The sequence below is a fragment of the Catharus ustulatus genome, chromosome 4 (assembly GCF_009819885.2).
Source record: "Catharus ustulatus isolate bCatUst1 chromosome 4, bCatUst1.pri.v2, whole genome shotgun sequence".
In the NCBI taxonomy this organism is placed as follows: Eukaryota; Metazoa; Chordata; class Aves; order Passeriformes; family Turdidae; genus Catharus; species Catharus ustulatus.
In genome coordinates, this window is record NC_046224.1 from 10,465,954 (window position 1) to 10,487,388 (window position 21,435).

The 21,435-nt window shown below is 37.9% G+C and overlaps 1 protein-coding gene across 5 annotated transcripts in view; it reads left to right on the forward strand.

Annotated features, from left to right (window-relative positions):
• The window catches only part of CACNA2D1 (calcium voltage-gated channel auxiliary subunit alpha2delta 1), a 368,220-nt gene that overhangs the window by 206,444 nt on the left and 140,341 nt on the right, over positions 1-21,435 (forward strand). For all 5 annotated transcript variants that reach the window (XM_033056982.2, XM_033056980.2, XM_033056981.2 and 2 more), the window contains exon 6: positions 5,254-5,383. In XM_033056982.2, the coding sequence (XP_032912873.1) occupies positions 5,254-5,383 (130 nt within the window). The remainder of the gene's footprint in view (positions 1-5,253; positions 5,384-21,435) is intronic.

Below are 21,435 nucleotides of genomic sequence, written 5' to 3' on the forward strand. Positions count from 1 at the left end.
CCCCAGGGAGTAAAAAACCCAGGGAAACAGCAACACTAAGTAAAACAGAAAAAGGAAAAAAGAATACAGAACTGAACATAGAAGAAATTATGTGCTTAGTTTGTATGTGACAGTTTCATTTGTACAGAGTAGATCCGGGAGGGAAGTAAAAGAAGCGAGCCTCAATTGTTTAAAAATCTACATTTAGAAATTTCAGTAGATATTCAGAAATAAAAATCTGGCCGATACCTAGACATGGAAATATAAAACTTTGGGAATTCTGCAAGGTAAGACAGGAAGGAATCAGAGACGAAAATTTGATGTTCCTAAAACCACAGTGATTATCATTCTATCTCTACGTTCATTCTCTAAAATGGTTGGTAGGGACAGTGAGGTTTTGTGCAGAGCACAGTCCCTGGATATGAAGGCAATGGAAAATACCAGAAACCAAACTGTCTGTTTTACATAATACGGAAGCAGGCAGGTGTCACTGTTTCTGGCTGGATATCAGTTCTGGAACTGAAAGAAATCTAATTTTAATCTTTCATCATGATGCTTTGAGCAACTTCTACATTGTTCCTGAAAAGAATCTGCTTTCAGAATACAGCTGAAGATTGCTTCACTTTGGTGATGGGTTTTTTGTGTTTCACTGATTTTTTATTATTTTTTTTTAAATAGAATCAGCTTTCTGGTTGTGAGTTTTCAACATCTGAAAAAGCAAAAGTGATTTTTATTCTAATGAAAAAACCTTCTCAAACCCACAATAACCAGTATTTTTCAAATAAATGAAAATTTATTACTAAATATAGAAAGTTCACTCTTCTTATAGCTTTGATGATGGAATCAGGATAAATTTGGCTGCAGTGAAATGGGAAGCTAGACTATGTCACAATTTCTTGAAATTATCTTTATCAATTTTGTTTTAATGGATGTTTTCTTTTCTAGACACATCTTTCAATAATACTTCTTGGCATAAATCTTCTCGTTAACTCTTTAAAATATACTAATTTATATTCAGAAAGCCCTCTAGGGAGAATTTGCATTATTTCTGTGTACTTAGCTTATAAAAAAGATTCAGAAGGTACCCTCTAGTTTATTGGAGATCATGCCAAAAGTAATTTAGAAATAATCATAAAGAATAACTGCAAAAAAACTATTTTCTTAAGTCTTAGCTGCTATATCAATTTCCTTTTATCCTGATGGTGAATGGTAGACATGTGAAAAAAACCCTACTTGATTTATTAAAAAAAAAACCCAACTAGCCAAAACCAAAAAAAACCCAACTAAACAAAACAAGCAAACAAAAAACAAAAACAAAAAAACCCAAACAAAACAAAAAACCCACACACACTAAAACAAAAGAAGCAAGCCTAAAATGGTGGAAATGTGAACTGAAAAGAGAAATTAATTTTATTTACCTCTCAAGGGAAGAAGAAATTGGTCTTGAAATTCATTGCAGTGAAATGAGTGAGTTATTTTGCTGACTGTCAGTGGTCGGTAACAATGTAATGCAATAAGTGAAGGCCAGGTTTGAATAGATAGAAAATTAATCTTCAGCCACTGTCTCCTCTGGGATTTTTCTGTGCCAGTATTGATTGCATTTCAGCTCCTGACTTGAGAGAGAAATTGGTTGGAGTTGGATTTTAATTATATTCACACGCTGGATTACTTTCTGTCAAAATATGTGTGTTGTTACTTTTCTGAAAACAAAGTTTAACTGGTTATAAAACTGTACCAGCTGACACCACAATCTGTCAGGCTTTTCATAGAAATTCCAGATTAAAGTAATTAATAACATAATTTGGATGTGTAAAGTATGGTAAAGTAGGGCATTCATTGGTCTTGCTGGTGGGAGGTAGTAGCTGAAGTGAGTTCAGCAGTAATTTGCCAAAAATGGTTCAGATACTTACCTGTTGTGTACAGAACCAATTCAGATACCTTTAGATTTATAGAACAAATTGTTCTTGTGTGAAGGTAACTCTGAAATTTTTAAAGGATTTTGTCATTGTTGTCTTTGTTTTTGGGCACACTGATGTGTGGTTTCAGAATCAGAGCTGTACATCACAAAATACTCCCCTGAAGATCAACAAGAGCAGTGTGAAAGCATCTACATTACTTGATGTAGTTTTCACTCCACTGCCTTGCATTAATGAAGTTGAGAAGATTTTTTAGATTAATGTTTTTGGTTGGGTATCATGAAATATCAGTAGGAATAACAGATTCAGTCAGTCTTTTTCAGGGAGCCTGTGTGTGTTTGCACTATTAGAAATGTGAAAAGTAGATTTTTTTTTTTTCACATTTTAAGGCATTCAGGTCTTAATTAATGTAATGTTTCCAATTTCAACAAAGTTTAATCAGATTTTGGCAGTTGACATGAAGCTTCTTTTATAACATATGAGTGAATGGAAAAACTGAAAAGTTGTATTTATTAATTGGAATGAAATTGAAATATCAAGTAGAAGAAACATGATCAATTATTGTTGCAATGCTTCAGGAATTTCAAGTAAAAATCGAAATGTATTGTAATACAAAAATTTCTGTGCAAGACCTACTAGGATGGACTGCATGGAACATTGTGTGATTCTTGGGATTGTTTTTGTAGGGCCAGAAGTTTAACTTTAATGAACTTTGATTAGTCAGTCCCTTCCAGCTCAGAATATTCTTTGATTCTATGTTCACACCCTTTCTCTTTTACCATACCCATTCCCTCCCAAATATTTCTTGTGGAAATTTAGTTGAAAGAAACATTTTGACATTCACTCATTCTGGTATTTTAGTGTGGTTATATGGCCTGATGATCCCCGATCATTTTCTGAAGTATACTGTGAAAACCTTGAGGGTTTGTAGTCATTGCTACTAAGTTTTAGAAAAAATAGAGTTAGAAAGCTTTTCTTGTTTTTGTTTTTTTTTTTAATCAAATTACTTTCCAACAAAAGAGAGATTTTTTTTCACATGAATGATTGATTGTTAGGATTGCATTTGCATAATTAGACAAAGTCATTACTTTGAGCAATGTGAAGCTAAAAGATAACTTGTGAAAAGAACTCCAGAATCTGTGTAATGTTCCACATTCAAGACATGAAAAGAAACATGTGGGATAATATAGAAGAAAAAAAAAAATCAAACAAACAACACAACAAAAACCTATGAAAAATTGAACCAAATTACATTATCTGAAGCTGTCATAATGCTGTGTCAGTTCAAATCATACAACACATAAACTGTTACTGATCCTGGCTTTAGTCTGCACCCTCCAAAGTAAGTTGTAATGGTTGTGAGCCTTGTCTGGCTGCTGGTTGCCCACAAAGTTGTCCATCACATTCTCCTGTATCACCACTCCCCTCCAGCAGTGGAGGGATGAGAAAATAAGACCATAAAAGACTCATAAATTGAGATAAAGACAGTTTAATAAAGAAAAGCAAATTCCAAACATTGAAGTAATGGAAATCAAAAAGATTTCTTCTTTACTTCCCACCAGCAGGCAATGTCCAAACACTTTCTGGGAAGTAGGATCTTAGGACATGCAGCAGTTGTTCCACAAATGGTGAATGTCCTCATTTCTCTGACCTTATAATACTGAGCAGAACATCATTAGAAAGGAATATTTCTTGGATCATCTGTGCTGGCTATATCTCCTCCCAAACTCTTGCTCATTCCCAGAATGGGGTCAAATACTAAGCAACAAATCGAATTCAGCATAAGATCTAGTAGCTATGCTGCATAAAAATAGTAAAAATGAGTACCCACCTTCTTTTCTTCCAGAAGTTTAGTAGACTTGTGAGATTCATCTCACCTAATCCTAGACAGCTGTATTGCTGACTTCTACACATCTAGGTGATTTGCACTAGAGCTACTTCCACAATCAATCAAAAGTAGGAGGCACTTCTAAAGCATGATTCATGTCATGGGAAAATAGGTGTCTAATTAAGATAAGATGAATTGCACTCTAAACATTCCCATTTCTCTTCATTCGCTGTGAAGGCAGCCTGCAGTGATGAGCACAACTCTGCTGGCTTGTCGAAATTGGTGGCTGTCACTGGCTAGATGAGTTCTGCCCTTTGTATTTCCAAAGGAAATCTGTTCTTTAGTACCCACCCAAGACTGCTGCTTACTTCAGGCAGCATTTGAACCTATACTTAGAATGGCATTGTTGTATAACCTTGAGATGAAGCAGATGACAAAACAGAGGCAGTTTCATCATTACATTGTGTATAAGCTAAAATTTATCTATCCATATTTTGATAGAAGATAATAAACAGAATGGCCTCAGCACACACATGCCCTGACTGACCATCAGGTGCTTCACTGTCAGCACTATTTATCTAGCATAGTACATTTTCAAAAACTGACGACTCTATAGTATTAAAAATATCCTTATAATTGCCTCCAATAGCTGGCCTGAGTAATCATTCAGCATCATAGTTGCTATATTATTGCTTTAAGTGGCAGTTGACCCATGGAATATTTGGAGCCTCCTGTTCAGCTGCAGCTGAGACGGGTGGATACTCCCACCTCCTCTTTGGCATTCACTGCCTCCTTGGTTCATGCAGTTTTGGTAGCTGAGTGAGAAAAATTATCTGCTTTTCAAAATACTTAAGAACTAGTACAAATTGACTGAGTGAATTGGAAGGAATCAAGAAATGTGTAGGAGGGTGCAGACAGGTGGGAGAGGATGGAAACCCAAAGCAGACAGGTGGTGGTGAGCACCTGAGTGTTAGGAGACCTTTCCCCTTGGAAAGATGTAGCCAGTACATGGGATTGCACTGAGACATGCTTAAAATAAATCAGTGAACAAAACCTGATTCAATCAAAAATTCTAAGAAGGCTTAATTTCCTTGCTTTGGCTGGATGTACACAACGGTTTCTTAAAAAATCTGTTTATGCAATGTATATGGGTGGTATAATTTTTAGATTTGCGATTTGTGATATAATGTGCAGAAGGAAAAAAATAATATTTAAGATTTGGTGCAAATTATTGCACATAATAAAAGGTAATTAACTTGCCTTGTGTTATGAGTGCAAAAATCCCATGCAGCTATGAAATTTAAGGTGTTTAAGGTGTGTAAGGTGTTAGGCTCTTGCTTTTCTTTTGCTGGTCTTCATTTCACTGAATTACATTGGGTAAGTCAAAACTGAAAACAAACTATACATAAATATTCCTTGACCTTGAAAGAAAAGCTGTGATTTTTTTATGTATAAAGAGAAAAAGGGAGTGGCATTGTTTTTTAGCACACTTTTTAATATTTTGCCCTTTACATGTTTTTCTTTAAAAAGCCTGAAAAGAATGAAACTGAATCTGGCAGCCAGAGAATCAGACCAGTATTTGAAGACGATCCTGTTTTCCGACGGCAAACATCTTACCAACATGCAGCAGTCCACATACCAACAGATATTTATGAAGGCTGTAAGTAGCATGTGAACAAAGTGATTTTGTATTTTAACACTAAGCTAATTATTTGTGTCCTATTCTTAAAACAATGTTTGTCTCCACTTTAAGTACAGGTTTGCTGTTGTCACTTTTAGTTCTTTCAGTGCTACTTCAGAGATGTATCATAATAGGGATAATAATTCATTTTATGAAGTGATAGGTGCTGCAGTTAAAGAGATCCATTAGGATTAGATTTGAGTTTCACAAATGTATCTGGAGATGAAATAAAACTCTTGCATATTCTGATTTTCTGATCCATTCTTTCTCCGTTCTGTTCATATTTAATACAAACAATTCTTGACAGTTCTTCTTTGCATGCTCTTTGGCCTCAGGCAGAGATGAGTTCTGAAAACATTCTTAAGTATCATAAGCTGGTGCAGCTTAGGGAGATAACATGCTGTGTGAGCTGCTAGTACCAATATTGCATCCAGTGCATTTCTAGAATTGCAGTAACAACCTGACAGAGAATTTACATAAAATCTTACTAAACTATGCAAAAAATAATACACATATGCATATACTGATGAGGATTCTTCAATTGTATTTCAAAATTAAGTATTTATCTTTCAAGATGGAAATAAGTCCCTGTGCTCATAATCAAGCAAAAATCTTTATACAATAAAAAGACATTTCAGCATTCAAAGGGGTTGCATATTTTTTAAAAGGCGGGAAGAAAAATTGAATAAAATTTTTATTTTTAAGTTTTGATTTTTTCAAGGTCCTAATTTCAAGTATGCAGTCTTTTTCCTCTTTTAAAGTCTCCTTAAGAGGAAAGAGACCCTAGTGTGACCTGAGCTTTTTTAAATTCATGGCCACAGTTGTGTGCAGCTTCCATAAATGGCACAGGGATGAAAATGGAAATGTCAGTATGATGGGGGAAAGAATCATAGTAGCTCGTATTCTTGTATGGTGAGCTTGACTGACAGACCTAAAGGATTATTCTGAGATTCTGGCTTTAATAAATGCTAAAGTGCACCTTAATTGCAGGATTACAGAGAAGTGAAAGGCCATTTCCTTTTTTTTTTTTCTTTGAAGAGAATTGATACTTCATAGTTAAATGATGAAAAAACTCATCACCAATTACTAGGATATTTGTAAATGCTGTGTGAACTTTGGTATAAGTCATCATAACAGTACATAAAATGTTTTTTTGTTGTGTTCAATTTAACATTATAAATTGAGTTCCTGAGGTCATGTATCCCTTAAAAAATATATACTATGTAATGCTACTGTACAGCCCATAAACCTGAAAAGTAAGATAGATTATGATTTCCAAGGAAAGGTACAACTTTAGTATATAATAAAATTATAATAACACAGAGAAATGTACATTTCTGGACAGAGGTAATTGCCTGTGCAACATATATGTGTCATGATTCTTTGGGTCTGGCTTTTATAATAATTATCAGAGAAGTGGAAGCCTAGAAAATTGCCTGGAAGTCTGTAATTCTGTGTCAGAAAAATCATGTTGTTGTGTGTCTGGGTAACTTTTTGTTACAGATGGAATTTTTAGAGATAACAGCTTGAGAATACCTGAAAGTGACAGATTTCATAGCAATAAACACAAAATGTTCACCAGGTTCTATTTTATAGTTGCTAAGTTCATGTGTCATCTGAAACACAAGTGAGCAATTGCGAGGTAGTCATTCACCAACAGATTTCCAAAAATAGAATTTAGTGCTGTTCTTTTCACCTTATGATCTACAAGCAATTTTTATAACTCTAGAAAGACTGATAATGTATTTTGAACTCTGTTGTCATTTTTCTGCCTGTTCACAGGGGCTAACCTGTCATTTCTTGGTAGAGGTTTCAGCATCCACTAGAACAGGAAGCAGCTGTACATTTGAAAGTATTATCTGCAATTCCTTGTTTAAATCCCAATGTGCTTGGAATGAATCCTTCTGAGAAACAGTGGATGAGACACAGTTCACAAGTTTTACAGCTTGGAAGCCAATTTTTTTTGATTGAATAATGCCTTGGCAAACAGATTTCATTTTTTTCTCCGTTATTGTATGTGCTTTGCAGGATGCCAAGAGAAACAAAGAATTGATCTTTGTATCACACAGAACAGTTTTCAATGGCTAGATATTTGACTTGCCTATTCCTTCTTGAGATTGGTTTTCACTTGCCTCTTACAGCAGCAGATTGCTGTCTCTAGGGGAGAGGGACAATTACATTTAGAGCCACATGTAATCTAGATTTTCACATGGGCATGTCAATCACGCTTTTTCATGTCAATTAATTATTTTTTGTATGAAACTGGGAATTTGACTCAACTATGGAATCATATAATTGTTAGGGTTGGAAAAGACCTTTAAGATAATCAATATACTACCCATTAAAATGTTTTCTATTTATGTTTCATCTCTATCAGAGTTTTTACTTATGATTATTTATGACTTTTTAAATGGAATCAAATAGTGAATTTCTGTCCACTTCAATTTTTAAAAGTGGGGAACTGTTTTGACTAGTAATTCTGTAATGGTGCACAACCTACTTAAAATCTAGTGTGGTCTATAAAATAATATCCTTTGTCTTCATACATATATAGTGATTTGCTTTGTTTGAAATACAGTGATGAGCTTCGTGTGAAGTAGTTCCTTGTATTTCACCATAAAAATATATGATACGTCATTACAAATATCCATTTACTACATCCAGGCTATTACTTTGTGAGTTACTTGATTTTCGAAAGAAATATTATTAAAGTTGTTCAGGTTTTTTATTTTTTTTTTTCTTTCCCTGGATCTTGTGCCAAAACTTGTGCGGTGATAAGAAAGTCTAAGGAGTTAATTTACTTGTCTGTTCTTGACAATTGAAAAGAAGGGGGAATCCCAATAAAATAGAACCAAATCAGACTTTTAAATTACTATTTTTCAAGTGACCTTTTTAGATTTTGAAATAAAATCAATCTACAACTGAAAACAGAAAAGATCCTCAGGTCCTCTTTCTACCACATGCACTGGGAATTAGTCAGGCATCTGCTATTAGTAATAGCTGAAGTATTGTTTCTAAATCCTCATTAAAACTGTACCTTGCTTATCCCTAAGCAGAATGTAGGAACTGCAGGCCAGAAGTAAGAGGAAATCCCTGGCATAAGGAAACCAAGGTTAATCTTCCCAGTGATACCACCCATGTCCTTGCTGTCTGAGACCCACTCTCCCCATCCGCTGCAGGGACTCCTCTGAGTGTGTTGGTGCTGTGCTGTGGTTTGAGGTGAGGTGTTAGGCAGAGCACACAAACCAGGGTTGTTTTTTTCTGTGTGGTTATTCCTACTTTACTCCCTTTAAACTAGAAATACTGCATCCACATGTCACTACTTGATTAGCATGGAAGAGCTGATTGAAGTGTCAGGTTGAAAGTAATGTGTCATGAGTATGACAACATAACTTTGAATATATTTAGAAAGCAACCAGCAAGAAAAAAAAGGGCTTCCCTGCTCTGAAGCCATCAAACCAGGCATGAATATTGAGTTGCAAGTAATTGATGGTTCATATACCTTAGTAATAATAAAATAAAATAATAAAATATATATATTGTTGCATCCTACTCTCCTTTCATGGCAGTCCATGATTTTTTTCTGCTGTCTAAAGTCTTGCTTTTATTATATATTATTTGTTATCAAGTTTAGCAGTGGACATAAATTTTGTCTTTCTGATGGTGCATCATATATGTAAATAGTCATCTATTGATAAAATATTTTGAAATATTAGTACTCTAATATATCACTTAAGGGCAATAAAATCTCTCAGAAATAATTTTAAAAATTTGAGTTAGATGTGACAGTGATTTTATCTTGATCAAAATACTATTTCCTTGACGAATTTTTAAAGTGTTCTATGGTTTCTGCTTATCTTGTGCATCTCAGTGTAAGAGCATGAAAAGAAAAAAATAACCCTTTGGGAACAGCAGTCTAGTGGAAATTATTCCAGCACATGGCAGGGATGTTGGAACTAGATGATCTTTAAGGTAATTTCCAACTCAGTTCATTCTACGATTCTGTGAATAAAAACCTTAGAAATACTGAGAAATGAAACCATGAGGGTGACAATATTCCCCTTCCAAAAAAACCCAAAACAAAACAATTCAAATAAACTAGGAAAAAGTATGTTATCATTTAGTCATTGAAGGTCTTATGTGAGGATAATAAATAAGATTTATAAAGGAATCCAGATACTGATAAAGTATTGTGTAAATATTTTGGCATGCTGCATCCACATTCCTTACATATCTCAAAACAAAGTTCGTGTGTTTGCTTGGGTTTTTTTCTGTTTAGTTTATATAGCATTTACAGATAGGTAAGACACTTTTATTACTTAATTTAATTAGTTCAGCAGATTTTAAGGTTAGTGCTCTCAATACATTTTTGTGATAGCTGACAAACTGAAGCTATTCAGAACTATTTTTCTCCTGGTTTATTGTAAGGGATAAATGAATAGTGCGGGCTTACTATGTCAGACATTGACAAACAATTGTTTCAAGTCTCTGATTTTGTGTACGTTCAGACCTTTGAATTTGAAAATAGATATTATGTATGTCTTGTGCAGATGGCATGTGAGACTACTGTAACTTCTGACTTTTTAGTTGTTTTTGTTGTATTCTCCATTATTTTAATCATCAGTTTATTTGTGAAAACATGTAATGAGTGAAATAGACCTTTAAATTAATTTCAGTGTCAGCCTGTTTTAAATACCAAAGAGTATGGCTTGGGGTAACTATAAAGCAAATGTTAGTTGCAGTTAAGTCCCTAAGTACTGCATGGTTGTTTCAATATTGAACCTGGAAGGAAAATACCAAATGCAGAAACTTCAGTAAAGAACTCTAGGGTCAGTATTTCTTTTTATGCTCTGACAATTACAATTGGGTTTCTTTCCCCCAAGTAGATTGCTAATGCTCCTTGAATTAAATTCTTGTTTGAATAATCAGCAAAAAGAAATAGCTTTTCTAGCTTGATGAAAAAACTTGTTTCTGTCACAATCCAGAAGGCCAAACAACTTGAACAATATCTTCCATTGCAAGGAGGTATTCATATTTTGGTACTGGGATTAGTACCATAAGTTTAATTGGATGGATGGTCTAGCATAATCACTTGACATCAAGCTGACCGTGACTTCTGTCTAAAGTTACCAAAATTTAAGCTAATAGGTAGAATTAGGAAAGACTTTTTTGTAGCCAAGGGTAATATTTTCCTCTTTGAAAGACTAAATTTATTAGGTACATCTTATTTTGAAAACACAGATGTGGTAAAAGAATTCTCAATGTAGATGCATCACAAAAATGATACAATGATACTCTCAAGGTGGAAAGTTTGTCCAAGACTAAGTAATTGTTAAATGTGGTATAAAGTTCATAATGGGAAAAGAAATAGAGGCAAATCTGAAATAAAACACACTTCTGTTATAATTCCAGGTACTCTTCTAGACTTGCATTGTCTTAAGATGTTTGAATAGAATTTTCAGATGTTTCTGCAAAATAAAAACAGAATTTTACTTTCAGTAGTAAATTTAGAAGCTAAATACCTTAGGCTTTGATAGAGATGTGGTTGTCTAAACACAAATTTCTACTGAAAGTGGTTATTCTGAAATATGCTACCTCTGAACTGAAAATTCTTTATTTGAAATGAATCAAGGGTTAGCTATTTCCAATCAATATGATTGATTTCATTTATTTGCATACATTAGTGTGAGAACCGACTGAAAGAGAGCATAATGAGATTCTGGTACCTTAATACTCAGAACCTTTCCTGGATTTTTTTTTTTTTTTAATCTTTTTGAAAAATAAGTGTTTTATTTATAAACATTTGAAGGAAGCTATATACCACAATAGATTATGCCCAAAATAATTGGGCTAGTGTTTGAACTGTACTAAGCTTTATTATTTGAGTTGGAAACAATAGATACTAATTTTTGCATTTCCATCTGTTATTTTCTGTTCGAAAGAAGAACACAAAAAGAGCTTTCCCAGCTATCAGTTTAAGTCTTTTACAGCCTAGGCCTATATTCTGAATATTTTAAATCTAATAATTTAACCTGGGGAAATTAAATACTATCTTCAAGCAAACAGTCTCCGCTCACTAGCAATTCATGATGGGAATTTGCTCTTTATCTTGGTGAAGCCTTTTATCCTTTACAGTAATTTGTTACAGGATGAAAAGAAGTTGTAGCGATTACTTCATGACCTCTTGGGAAGAAATTTTCTTCATATTGTTGTGGTGTTCTTCTCTTACCAAGTGCTATTTTTTACCTACAAATTTTTATTTTTTTTTTCTATACGTCTATTTTTGGCAGAAATAATATTTCAGTTTCCACTGCCAACTTTCTTTTGGGAGTAAGCATATTAACACAGCATATCTGCACCCATGCAGACATCCTAGTTTTCTCTGTTTCAGTTTTAATCATGCTTCCAGAGAATCCCATACTTCATGGTTATCATCTGTACTTCATTACAGCAATGCACTGAATAGTTGTCTCCTGATCTTCTAGGTCCCTATTTATCAGATACAGAAATTTACCTTCTAATTGATATATTTTTAAAAATCTCTTTTCCAGTTTATGTCACCTTTATTGAATAAATATTTAAAATTACAGTAAATTCACGAATACAAGCCACACTGAGTATAAGCCACATCTCTGGGTGCTGGCAAATATTTCGGTTTTTGTCCATAAATAAGCCGCACCCGAATATAAGCCGCTCTGTTGTTCGCAGCGAGGACCCGCGTGCAATTAGTAACAGAACCGCGGGAGGGTGGGGTTTACTGGCTGAGCTAAGGCTGTGCAGGCTCGGCCTGCTAGGGGCTGCTGACAGGGCCAGGTGGCCCAGCCCGGTGCTGCCGCTCGGGTCTGGCCGCCGCTGCCACTGGGCTCGGTCACCCCGGGTCAGCGCTACCCCGCAGTGGCAGGCAGGGACGGAGCTTCCCCCGCTCCTATGGTAGCGGCGGCGGGCGAGGACGGAGCTTTCCCGCGCCCGTGGCGCCGGCGGCGGGCGCGGACAAAGCACCCCGCCTCCTCCCCGAGCCGCGGCAATGACGGCGCGCCCCCCCCACCCGTCCTCCCCGAACCGTGGCAGTGACAGCGCAGGGCCCCCCCGTCTCTCCCCTGAGCTGTGGCAGAGGAGGAAAGAAGAGAGCTCTCCCGCCTCTCTCCCCACCCCCCGTGCTGCCTGCAGGGAGCCAGGGTAACACAGTAACACTGTAACAATCGCGGAATGCCGGCTTTTACTGGCAGGTGCTTGGCTCGGCACTCTGGCTGGCATGTCTGGGGTTGTAAATGTCAGAAAATTATTAACATATTAGCTGCCCCCGACTTTTAGCCGCACTTCCGGGTTTCCACCAAAATTTTTGTCAAATTGCTGCAGCTTGTATTCATGAAATTACTGTATATTTAATTACAAAATAACCCCTACATTGCAACATCAGGGTTTTTTACTGACACACAATTTCCCATGAAAACCATATTCCACAGGAAAAAAATTATATTTAAGTATGTTAAACTTTATTTCTTTATAAATGCAATAAATTATATCAAGAATTTTTTTTTTTCTCTGTTTAAGTCAAGGAAATGGTAATTTATTTCCTTTTTGCTGTTGTGGTTGTTCATGTCTTTTTTTTTAAAAAAGAGGCAAGCCTAAAAAATATTGAGTTTGGATTTTCAATAGAACAATATAGGCCTTAGGCATGGCCCTAAACCAAGGCTGTGTGGTTTTTTTTTTTTCACAGTGACTCCTCTGGGCACTATCACCTGCCTCTCTTTCTATATCAGGTCTTTCCTGTTCTTATATCCAGAAATTCATCTGCATGGACTGTTGACATAACAGTCTTCTTAAAAACTCAAAGGATATGATCCTCCTAAGTGTTTAGAATTTTTAATATCACTGTGAGGTGTGAAAAGCCATATCAGACACCAAAGTTGTTTTACCTTGTTAAGCTGGTCTTTGTAGTGTGGCTTCAACAAATTAGAATACTGTACAACGAAGAGATTTTCCTTCTCATTGATTTGTACACTCTGGAGTTTGAACAGAAAGATGCCAAAACACCTTTTTGTTCCTATTTACTTTCTTTTCCAAACTGTGTAACATTAATTTGTATAGTTTGTAAAGGAGCAGAAGTGTGAGAAATCCTTTTCTAATAATGGAATGGTGATTATCATTAGCATTCAGCATGGCTGCCTCTCTCTGCAGATTTCTTGACCAGTGATGTGGTGTGCATCCAGAATTATCTTGGGCTTTACAGCAGGTCCTGAGATTCCAGTGTCTTTTAGGCTGCTTGACTAAGTAAAAAAAATGTTGAAGCTGTACATACTGCCAAAATCTATTTTGGAGAACAGATGATTGCTGCTGGTCCTCAGATCGCTTTCCATATATTTTGCTGTGTTTTCTGTCTTATGCACAGCTTGGAATAGCAATTACTATTGAACCTTCTTATACCAAGAGGGAAAAGTTGGCTCTGCAGTAAAATTGGCAATGTTCTTACGGTAAAAATAGCTATTGGTGGCCTTTGTGTTTTTTTCAATACAGACTGCTAAGCAGAACACGAAATATCAGTAGGTCTTCATTATTCAACATATCAAAAATATAAGAGAATTTTAACATCCAACAATAAATGTTTTGGTGTGTTTCAGTTTGTTAAACAAGTCCATATGATGATTGAAGTTCACCACTAGAAAAAAGAAAAAGTGCTAAATGACTTGAATTAATTTATATCTAACAACAAAATACCAATTTGTGTGAAAACAATTAAAGATATTCTGTCTTAAGAACCTTAAAACATACTTTGAATGGAAGTTCAAGGGCTTTGGAATATTCCTTGGTTGTTCTGAGAGCCTGTCAATTATTTTTTCTCCTCTCCTCAGACAAGTTTGCCTTATTTTGTTCTCAGTTATTCTTTTCAGTTCTGTGTGTTGAGATCTAAATGAGGAAAAAGGAAGGAGAGAAGAGAAGGGAAACTGTGGTCTATCCCCTTTTCCTTCTTTCTCTGGTGTGACACAAGCTGGCAGCTCTGCTCTGAGCTGTGAGGGTGACACCCTCTGTGACCCTCTGCAAAGCTGCAGAAGAGCAAATCACTGTGCAGACAACTTCTACCTCCACCTCTGTGCCCCTGTGACATCTGAGAATGTGGATGAGCCAAGCACAGACTTGAGCAAGTCTTTAAAGATGAGGACAAGGTGATTTAAAGCCAGTACTAAAATACAAAGTGCAGAAAATAGCTAACATATATTGCCAAGAACAAGTGCCTGATGCTTAGAGATATCCTCTATGACACAAAAATAATGTATTGAAATAACAAGAGCTTGTTTATTCTTTACTCGACCCACACAAATTATGAGGAATTGAAATAAAATATCTGTTGACTGTCAATTTTTTCACTTGGGCAGCATGAAATATTTTGTATGGAACAATCCCTCTACTCATTAAATTTTTAAAGCTGTCTTGTTGTTTTGTCTTGATTTTAATATCTAAGAGGTTTAATATGCTTATTATCAACAGAGTTATGAAAGATTTCCCCCTGGAAAGAAATCTAATTTTCAGCTTCACAATGCTGCAAAAGAAATTTCTTTTTTGTAAAACCATTTTTTAAAATAATTGCTCCTCATATTTCAGAATGTCTTGTATTTTCAGGCTGTAATACCACAGCTGTGAATTTTGCTGAGTTTATGTCTGCCTAGCTCTAACTTTTGATTTTTTAAACCTCTACTGGTTAAAAATTATATCTCTGTGTTATTGCACTTTACAAGACTTACATGATGAATCCTTATAAATCTATACTCTAAAAAATACTTCATTGATCTGATTTTTTCAGAAGAAAGTGAAATAAAGTTGATAAGTTTCAAGTGGACAGGACATAAGATTCAAAGTATTTTATTCTGAAAATACTGACAATGATAGATGATATATTAAAAAGAAGGGTAGTAAATCTGGATACTATTGAGATATCCATATTAATAAATTTATCATGGTTGATTACCAAGAAACAGCATGTAAAATCATGAGTAGATTAATGGCTTGAAATATATCTTCTATACTATAATTTTAGCATGCGCATTATCATATAATCCATCATTGTAGTTATTACCACTTTTAAAGTAGTATCACCTTCACAAACAGTATGTTCAGTTTTAGTTTTGAAGTGAGGAAGACAGATAATGAAAAGGAAAGACAAGAGAAAATGCCGTAGTCATATGTGGATTTGAATACACTTAGTGGCTTTTTGTGGATTTGTCAAAAGTTTGCAGTCTTGAAAGATTGTAACAACATACATAATATAATATATGACTACTGTTTATTTGTTACTGTGGACTCACTTTGTCACATATTGGGTTTTTCTATTTTCTCAAATTGCATCTCTAGCAATTTTTCATATCCCTGTTGGATAATAAAGAACTTTTGCCACACTTCTCCTTAAGATAATCTGCATCTTGTAGCCTTGGCATCCTGTGATCTCCAATGTGTCCTTTCCCCCTGGAGTGCCCTCTTGCCTCATGTTGTCTTTTCAATGGTGTTTAGACATTGATTATTTTACATAACATAGAAATTTGAAAATAAGTATCAACAATTTATTTTCCACCTTTTTCTGTTAAAATTTTGGTTATTTGTGTCTTATAAGGATAATTTTCAGTGGAAAAAAACTTACTGGGACAAAAACCTGAATATTATGCAGTGGATATGCTGACATGAATTTACACTGAATTCTGGGTTAGTTGAACGAAATTGAATAATCCATCTATATGTTTAAGTACATTTATGCTTGAAGGACCTATTTCTTAGCAGGACTTCCAAGTTCACACAGCAGATTTCATTGACACCATTATATGCCTTTGCCATTGGAGCCTGCCAGACCTCCTTCAAATAAATGTTCAATTTTTCAACAAGAACATTTAGCTTAAGTGTCAGTTATAAAATTAGATCAGGACTTTTCCATTATTCGACATGATAAGATTGGTTACTTCTATCAAGGTCACACATCTCATTGCAAGTCAGCTTTCAGCTTACAAGTTGTTTATTTAAATTATTTTGGGTTTTGCAGTTAGACACGCCCCTCTTCCAAACAGTTATCTATAAAACTGTTCAGTCTGTAGAAGTATTTCATGGTAAGTTATTTACATTTTTAACCTTTTGATCTGTTCCTGTGAAAGGCTTTCTGTCCTTAGCATCCAATTATTTTCAGTACCATTTGAAGTCATTCAGGCCCATTTAGGTCAGCACCTTATTTTATGTTGGTGAAATCCAATAAATAGTTGCTGACTAGGAAGATAGGACGAAAGAGAGGAAAAAACAAATCTAGACCTTGGCCTTCTCAGTTGGCAGCTGAAAATCAAAAGCACATTGTGGTAGCCTCAGCATGATGGGTATGGTGAGGGACAGACTCTTCAGAGCTGAAGGAAAAGCAATAACAAAATCTTAAATTAGAAAAAAAATTTGCAACAGGCTGACAACACTGCTCAAAAACACAAAAAAACCCCAAAAAACCAAAACACCCAACAAGCAAACAAACACACAAAAAAAGGCACAAAGGCTTTGGCAAAGATTAAGAAGAAATAGTCATGCCATCTTTAGTGACTTTCAATTCAAGTAATCATAGTCCACCATGTGAGCTTGTTTTCAGAGTAGCCTGAGGTTTTGCTGGTTAGCTTTGGAGGTCCAAAGAGGTGGTAATTGCAATTGCTATGTTCTCTTTTGCATGCATGCAGCAGGATAGAAGGAGGCTTTGGTAGCAACACTGCCTGTTACAGATGTTTGCAACTCAGGTGTCCCTGCCCATGGAATGGGGGTTAGAACCAAACAGTCTGCAATGTCCCTTCCAACCCAAACTGTTCTATGGTTGTATGATTCTATGATACTGCTATATTCCCATGGTTCTTTATGGAAGAACAGTACTTACATTCCTTGTTAGAAATGACCGAATGGTACTGTATGAACTTTGTCCACAGTTAAAAAAGCCTTCATGAACCAGTAGAAACTAAATTATGTAAGAAGAGTATAACATAGGTGTCACAGTTCAGTCAAGACAGACAGGGCTGGTATCACCACCAGCCTTTTCACTAGCATTCCCACTGTCCTTTATTCACAAACTCTACATTCCTTTTACAGATCCTTTTATCACACAACTCTGACTTCTTCACTTGTAGACCTCTCTCTGATAACTCTGACTTCTCCTCTTTTTGGCAGCTTCACACTGTACTGATTTCCTTTTCTTATGGGCAGATCCACGTAGCTCTGACTCCTTCTTTCATTCTGGCTGATCCCAAGCTATCCCTTGCCCAGCTCCCTGGCCCTGTCTGTCCTTCAGACATCTTCTTACCTTATCTGTCCCTTTACACTACCACATATCCCTTCCCCCCTCACAGCACAGCCAGCAGCCTCTTACTCCAGCAGACTCTCACTCCTAAATTCCGAATATAAGTACCTGTAACTGTGGCCAGCTAACCCACTCCTTTTCATTCCTCAGACTGACTGGGCAGACACAGATGTTTCCACTCCTTGGTAGTCAGTACAGCTGCAAGTCATTGGGGAAGATTCCCTCCTGCACCATCCTCTCAGCCAAACTCTCCACACACAGGGGCTAGTGATCTGGGAGGGTGGTTCCAGAAGATGTTTTATTTAGTATTTCCTAATAATTTTTCCTCTGAGGATGAGAGGAGGCTTTGTTGTTTGGGCTGTTATTTTCCTTTTTTTGAAATTAAAATCTCTGGAATTGGCATTTGACTATGAATCTGACTGAAGTTTCAGCACAGTCAGCCTGGACATGCCAGATACATACTTTGTACATTGCATCAGTGTCATTTAGTTGGGTCCAAATAGAATTCTCAACTCCTTGGAAAGCATCATAAATGTAATAAATATCAAATACCATTGATTTTGTTCCTAATTTGCAAAGGCTCACTAAATTTCTCAGATAGTTGCACGTCTTGCAAGATATCTAGCATATCTTTTCTGTTTTTTCAGCTTTCTAGTCAAGTGACATGTTACTTTGCCTTCTTGCATAGTATCTGGCTTGATCCAAGTTTGCATTTTGGCAAGATTTTGTTCAGCAGTAATTGCAGGTCAAAGTACAGTAGTTTCACGAATACAAGCCGCACGGATTATAAGCCGCACCCCCGGTGCCTCGACAATGTTGCTGTCTTTGTCAATAGATAAGCCGCACCCCGAATATTAGCCGCACTTTCGTTCGTCGCGAGAATCCGTGCGCAGCTTTCACAAATTGGCCAATTAGTAACAGGATCGCGGCATAGCGGGCTTTACTGGCTCGGGGCGGGGCCAGGCAGGCTCGGCCCGCTCGTGGTTGCTGACGGGGCCGGCCGGGTGGTGCTGCAGCCGCCGCCGGGCTCACTGGCCCCCCTCTCCTGTCAGCACCGCCCCGCCGCTGCGTTTACGTACTCGCCCTGCCGGCGGGCCAGCCACTGCCGCCGCTGGCAGGCATGCCGGCCACGTCGCCGCTGCGTTCACGTACTCGCCCTGCCGGCGGGCCAGCCGCTGCCGCCACTGGCAGGCATGCCGGCCGTGTCGCCGCTGCGTTCACGTACTCGCCCTGCCGGCGGGCCAGCCGCTGCCGCCGCTGGCAGGCATGCCGGCCGCGTCGCCGCTGCGTTCACGTACTCGCCCTGCCGGCGGGCCAGCCGCTGCCGCCACTGGAAGGCATGCCGGCCGCGTCGCCGCTGCGTTCACGTACTCGCCCTGCCGGCGGGCCAGCCGCTGCCGCCGCTGCCAGGCTCGCCGGCCGCCACTGGCTCGGGGCGGGGCCAGGAAGGCTCGGCCCGCTCATGGTTGCCGACGGGGCCGGGTAGCCCAGCTCAGCGCCACGGCTCGGCGGGGCTGGCCGGGTGGTGCTGCCGCCGCCGCCGGGCTCACTGGCCCCCCTCTCCCGTCAGCACCGCCCCGCTGCCGCGTTCCCTAGCCCTGCCGGCGGGCTGCCGCCGCCGCCGCCCGGCTCGCCGGCCGCGCCGCGTTCCCTAGCCCTGCCGGCGGGCTGCCGCCGCCGCCGCCGGGCTCGCCGGCCGCCCCCTCCCGTCTGCACCGCCGCCGCGTTTCCTCGCCCTGGCCGGCACTGCAGGCCCCCGCACCGCCGGGCTCCCCCATGCTGCTGGCCCCGATTCTGCTGGGCTTCCCCCGCTGCCAAGCAGCCCCACCCGCCAGCCTTCCTGCTTCTGCCATGCTCCCCTGCACTGCTAGCCCCAGTTCTCCCAGGCTCCCCCGCCCTACTGACCCGGCTCTGCCGCCCCCCTGCCCCGCCCTGCTGGCTCAGGCTCTGCCGCCCGCCCCCCGCACTGCTGGCCCCGCCTCTGCCAGGCTTTCCCACCTCTGCCGGGGCCGGCCGGGCTCCAGCTTGGCTTGGGGCTGCCGCGGACTCTCACTTCCGTGTTGGCAGCTTTTAGAATTTTGTTAATGTATTAGCCGCCCCGGAATATTGGCCGCACTTCCGGGTTTCCACCAAAATTTTGGTCAAATTGGTGCGGCTTGTATTCGTGAAATTACTGTAATTTTTGTTCTTAACATAGTTTTAACCTCGATTTAACACTAAAACTGATTTTTTAAGGAAATCTAAAAATGTAGATACGATGAGATTACTAATTACATCAAATTCCCTTTAGCTTTTTAGAATCAGTTGAGTGACTTTATTTTGACTAGTATTTCATCTGTAGCATTTAAATAATAAAAATAAAGGATGATAATATTTTTAACTATTTATATATATTTGCTGATCTTCCTATGAATATACAGAAATAGGAATATTATGAGAACTTAAAGATAGTCACAGTATTAGGTAAAATTATAGGAAAAATAAAATTAAACATCCTAAATGAGTGTTAAAAGTACACATTGTGTTAAGTTCTGGATGCCTTGTGATAGTAAAATAATAGGAAAATCAAGTGATTTCCTGTTCTCAACTTGTATGTGAGACAGAATTATGTCCTGGAGATTTCATTGGTTCTAGCTCGAATGTAATAGCATGAACAGTGAATAAATGAGATTTCATACCTGCTCTAGGTCTAGAAAAAATCAGCCCAGAAATAGTGTCTCGGCTTAATTAATTCTTTATTGACCTTAAATTTTATTTCCTGCAATTCTCACCAGCATGAGAAATGTGTATTACTTGAGCAGGAAAATATTTCTGCTTTGTAAATCTTACTGCAATGTGAAATCCATGTTTTGATACATAGTCAGGATAGTTGCAACATTTATCATTAAGTCAACAAATGTAGATGGTTTTTGACTTGATTCTAATCATAGGGTTTTTATCTGAAATGATAAAATAATTTTTGTTCACATGCAGGGAAAATTTTAGGATGTCTGAGAACGAAATGTGTTTGCCAGTGAGCAAAGATGTGGTATATATCACTTTGTTTTTACAATGTTGTCAAGTGCAAAGACTTTAAACTCTTACTGGGATCTGTCTTGCTTTTGTTCTTTAGATAATAACTTCCAAAAAAATACTGCAATTCTTAACCAAACACAAGGCATTTGATTAAGTTGCATGTAAAAGTGCCTATTTGTGGCTTATTTATAATTTCATCTTCCATAAGGATTTTTTTTCCTCTTATCCATTCTCTTGTATGTGCTTTTGCTGATTTTAGCTCATTCTCTGTGTTCTGAAAAATGGTTTTGAAAAAAGGAAAAAATGGACAAATGAATGGTTAATTACAGAAGTGGGAAAGTTTTTCACAGTTTATTGAGTTCATCTGATTTTTTTTTATAAGCTTAACTCTTTCTATTAGTCCTTGAGAAATGTGAGTCTCAATTTTGGCTACCCTCAACAAGCTCCATGATGCTGAGGAGTTGCCCATCTTTGTTTTGTCTTTAAAGTAATAGTGATTGTCCCTTATCTTGTGAAAGCCTGCCAGTTATCTGACACTAAGTAGCATCCTTTCTAAGATTAAATATTTGCAATACAGGAATTAATTACTTGGTTAAGAACTTTGGTAATGCAGAGGGTATCCAGATTGTCTCCAACAAATTGGATATGGAGTTACCTGGGGATTACCAGCCTGACAGGTTGCAAGCAAAAATCTTGGTCACCAGCAAAATAACCTCTGTGCGCA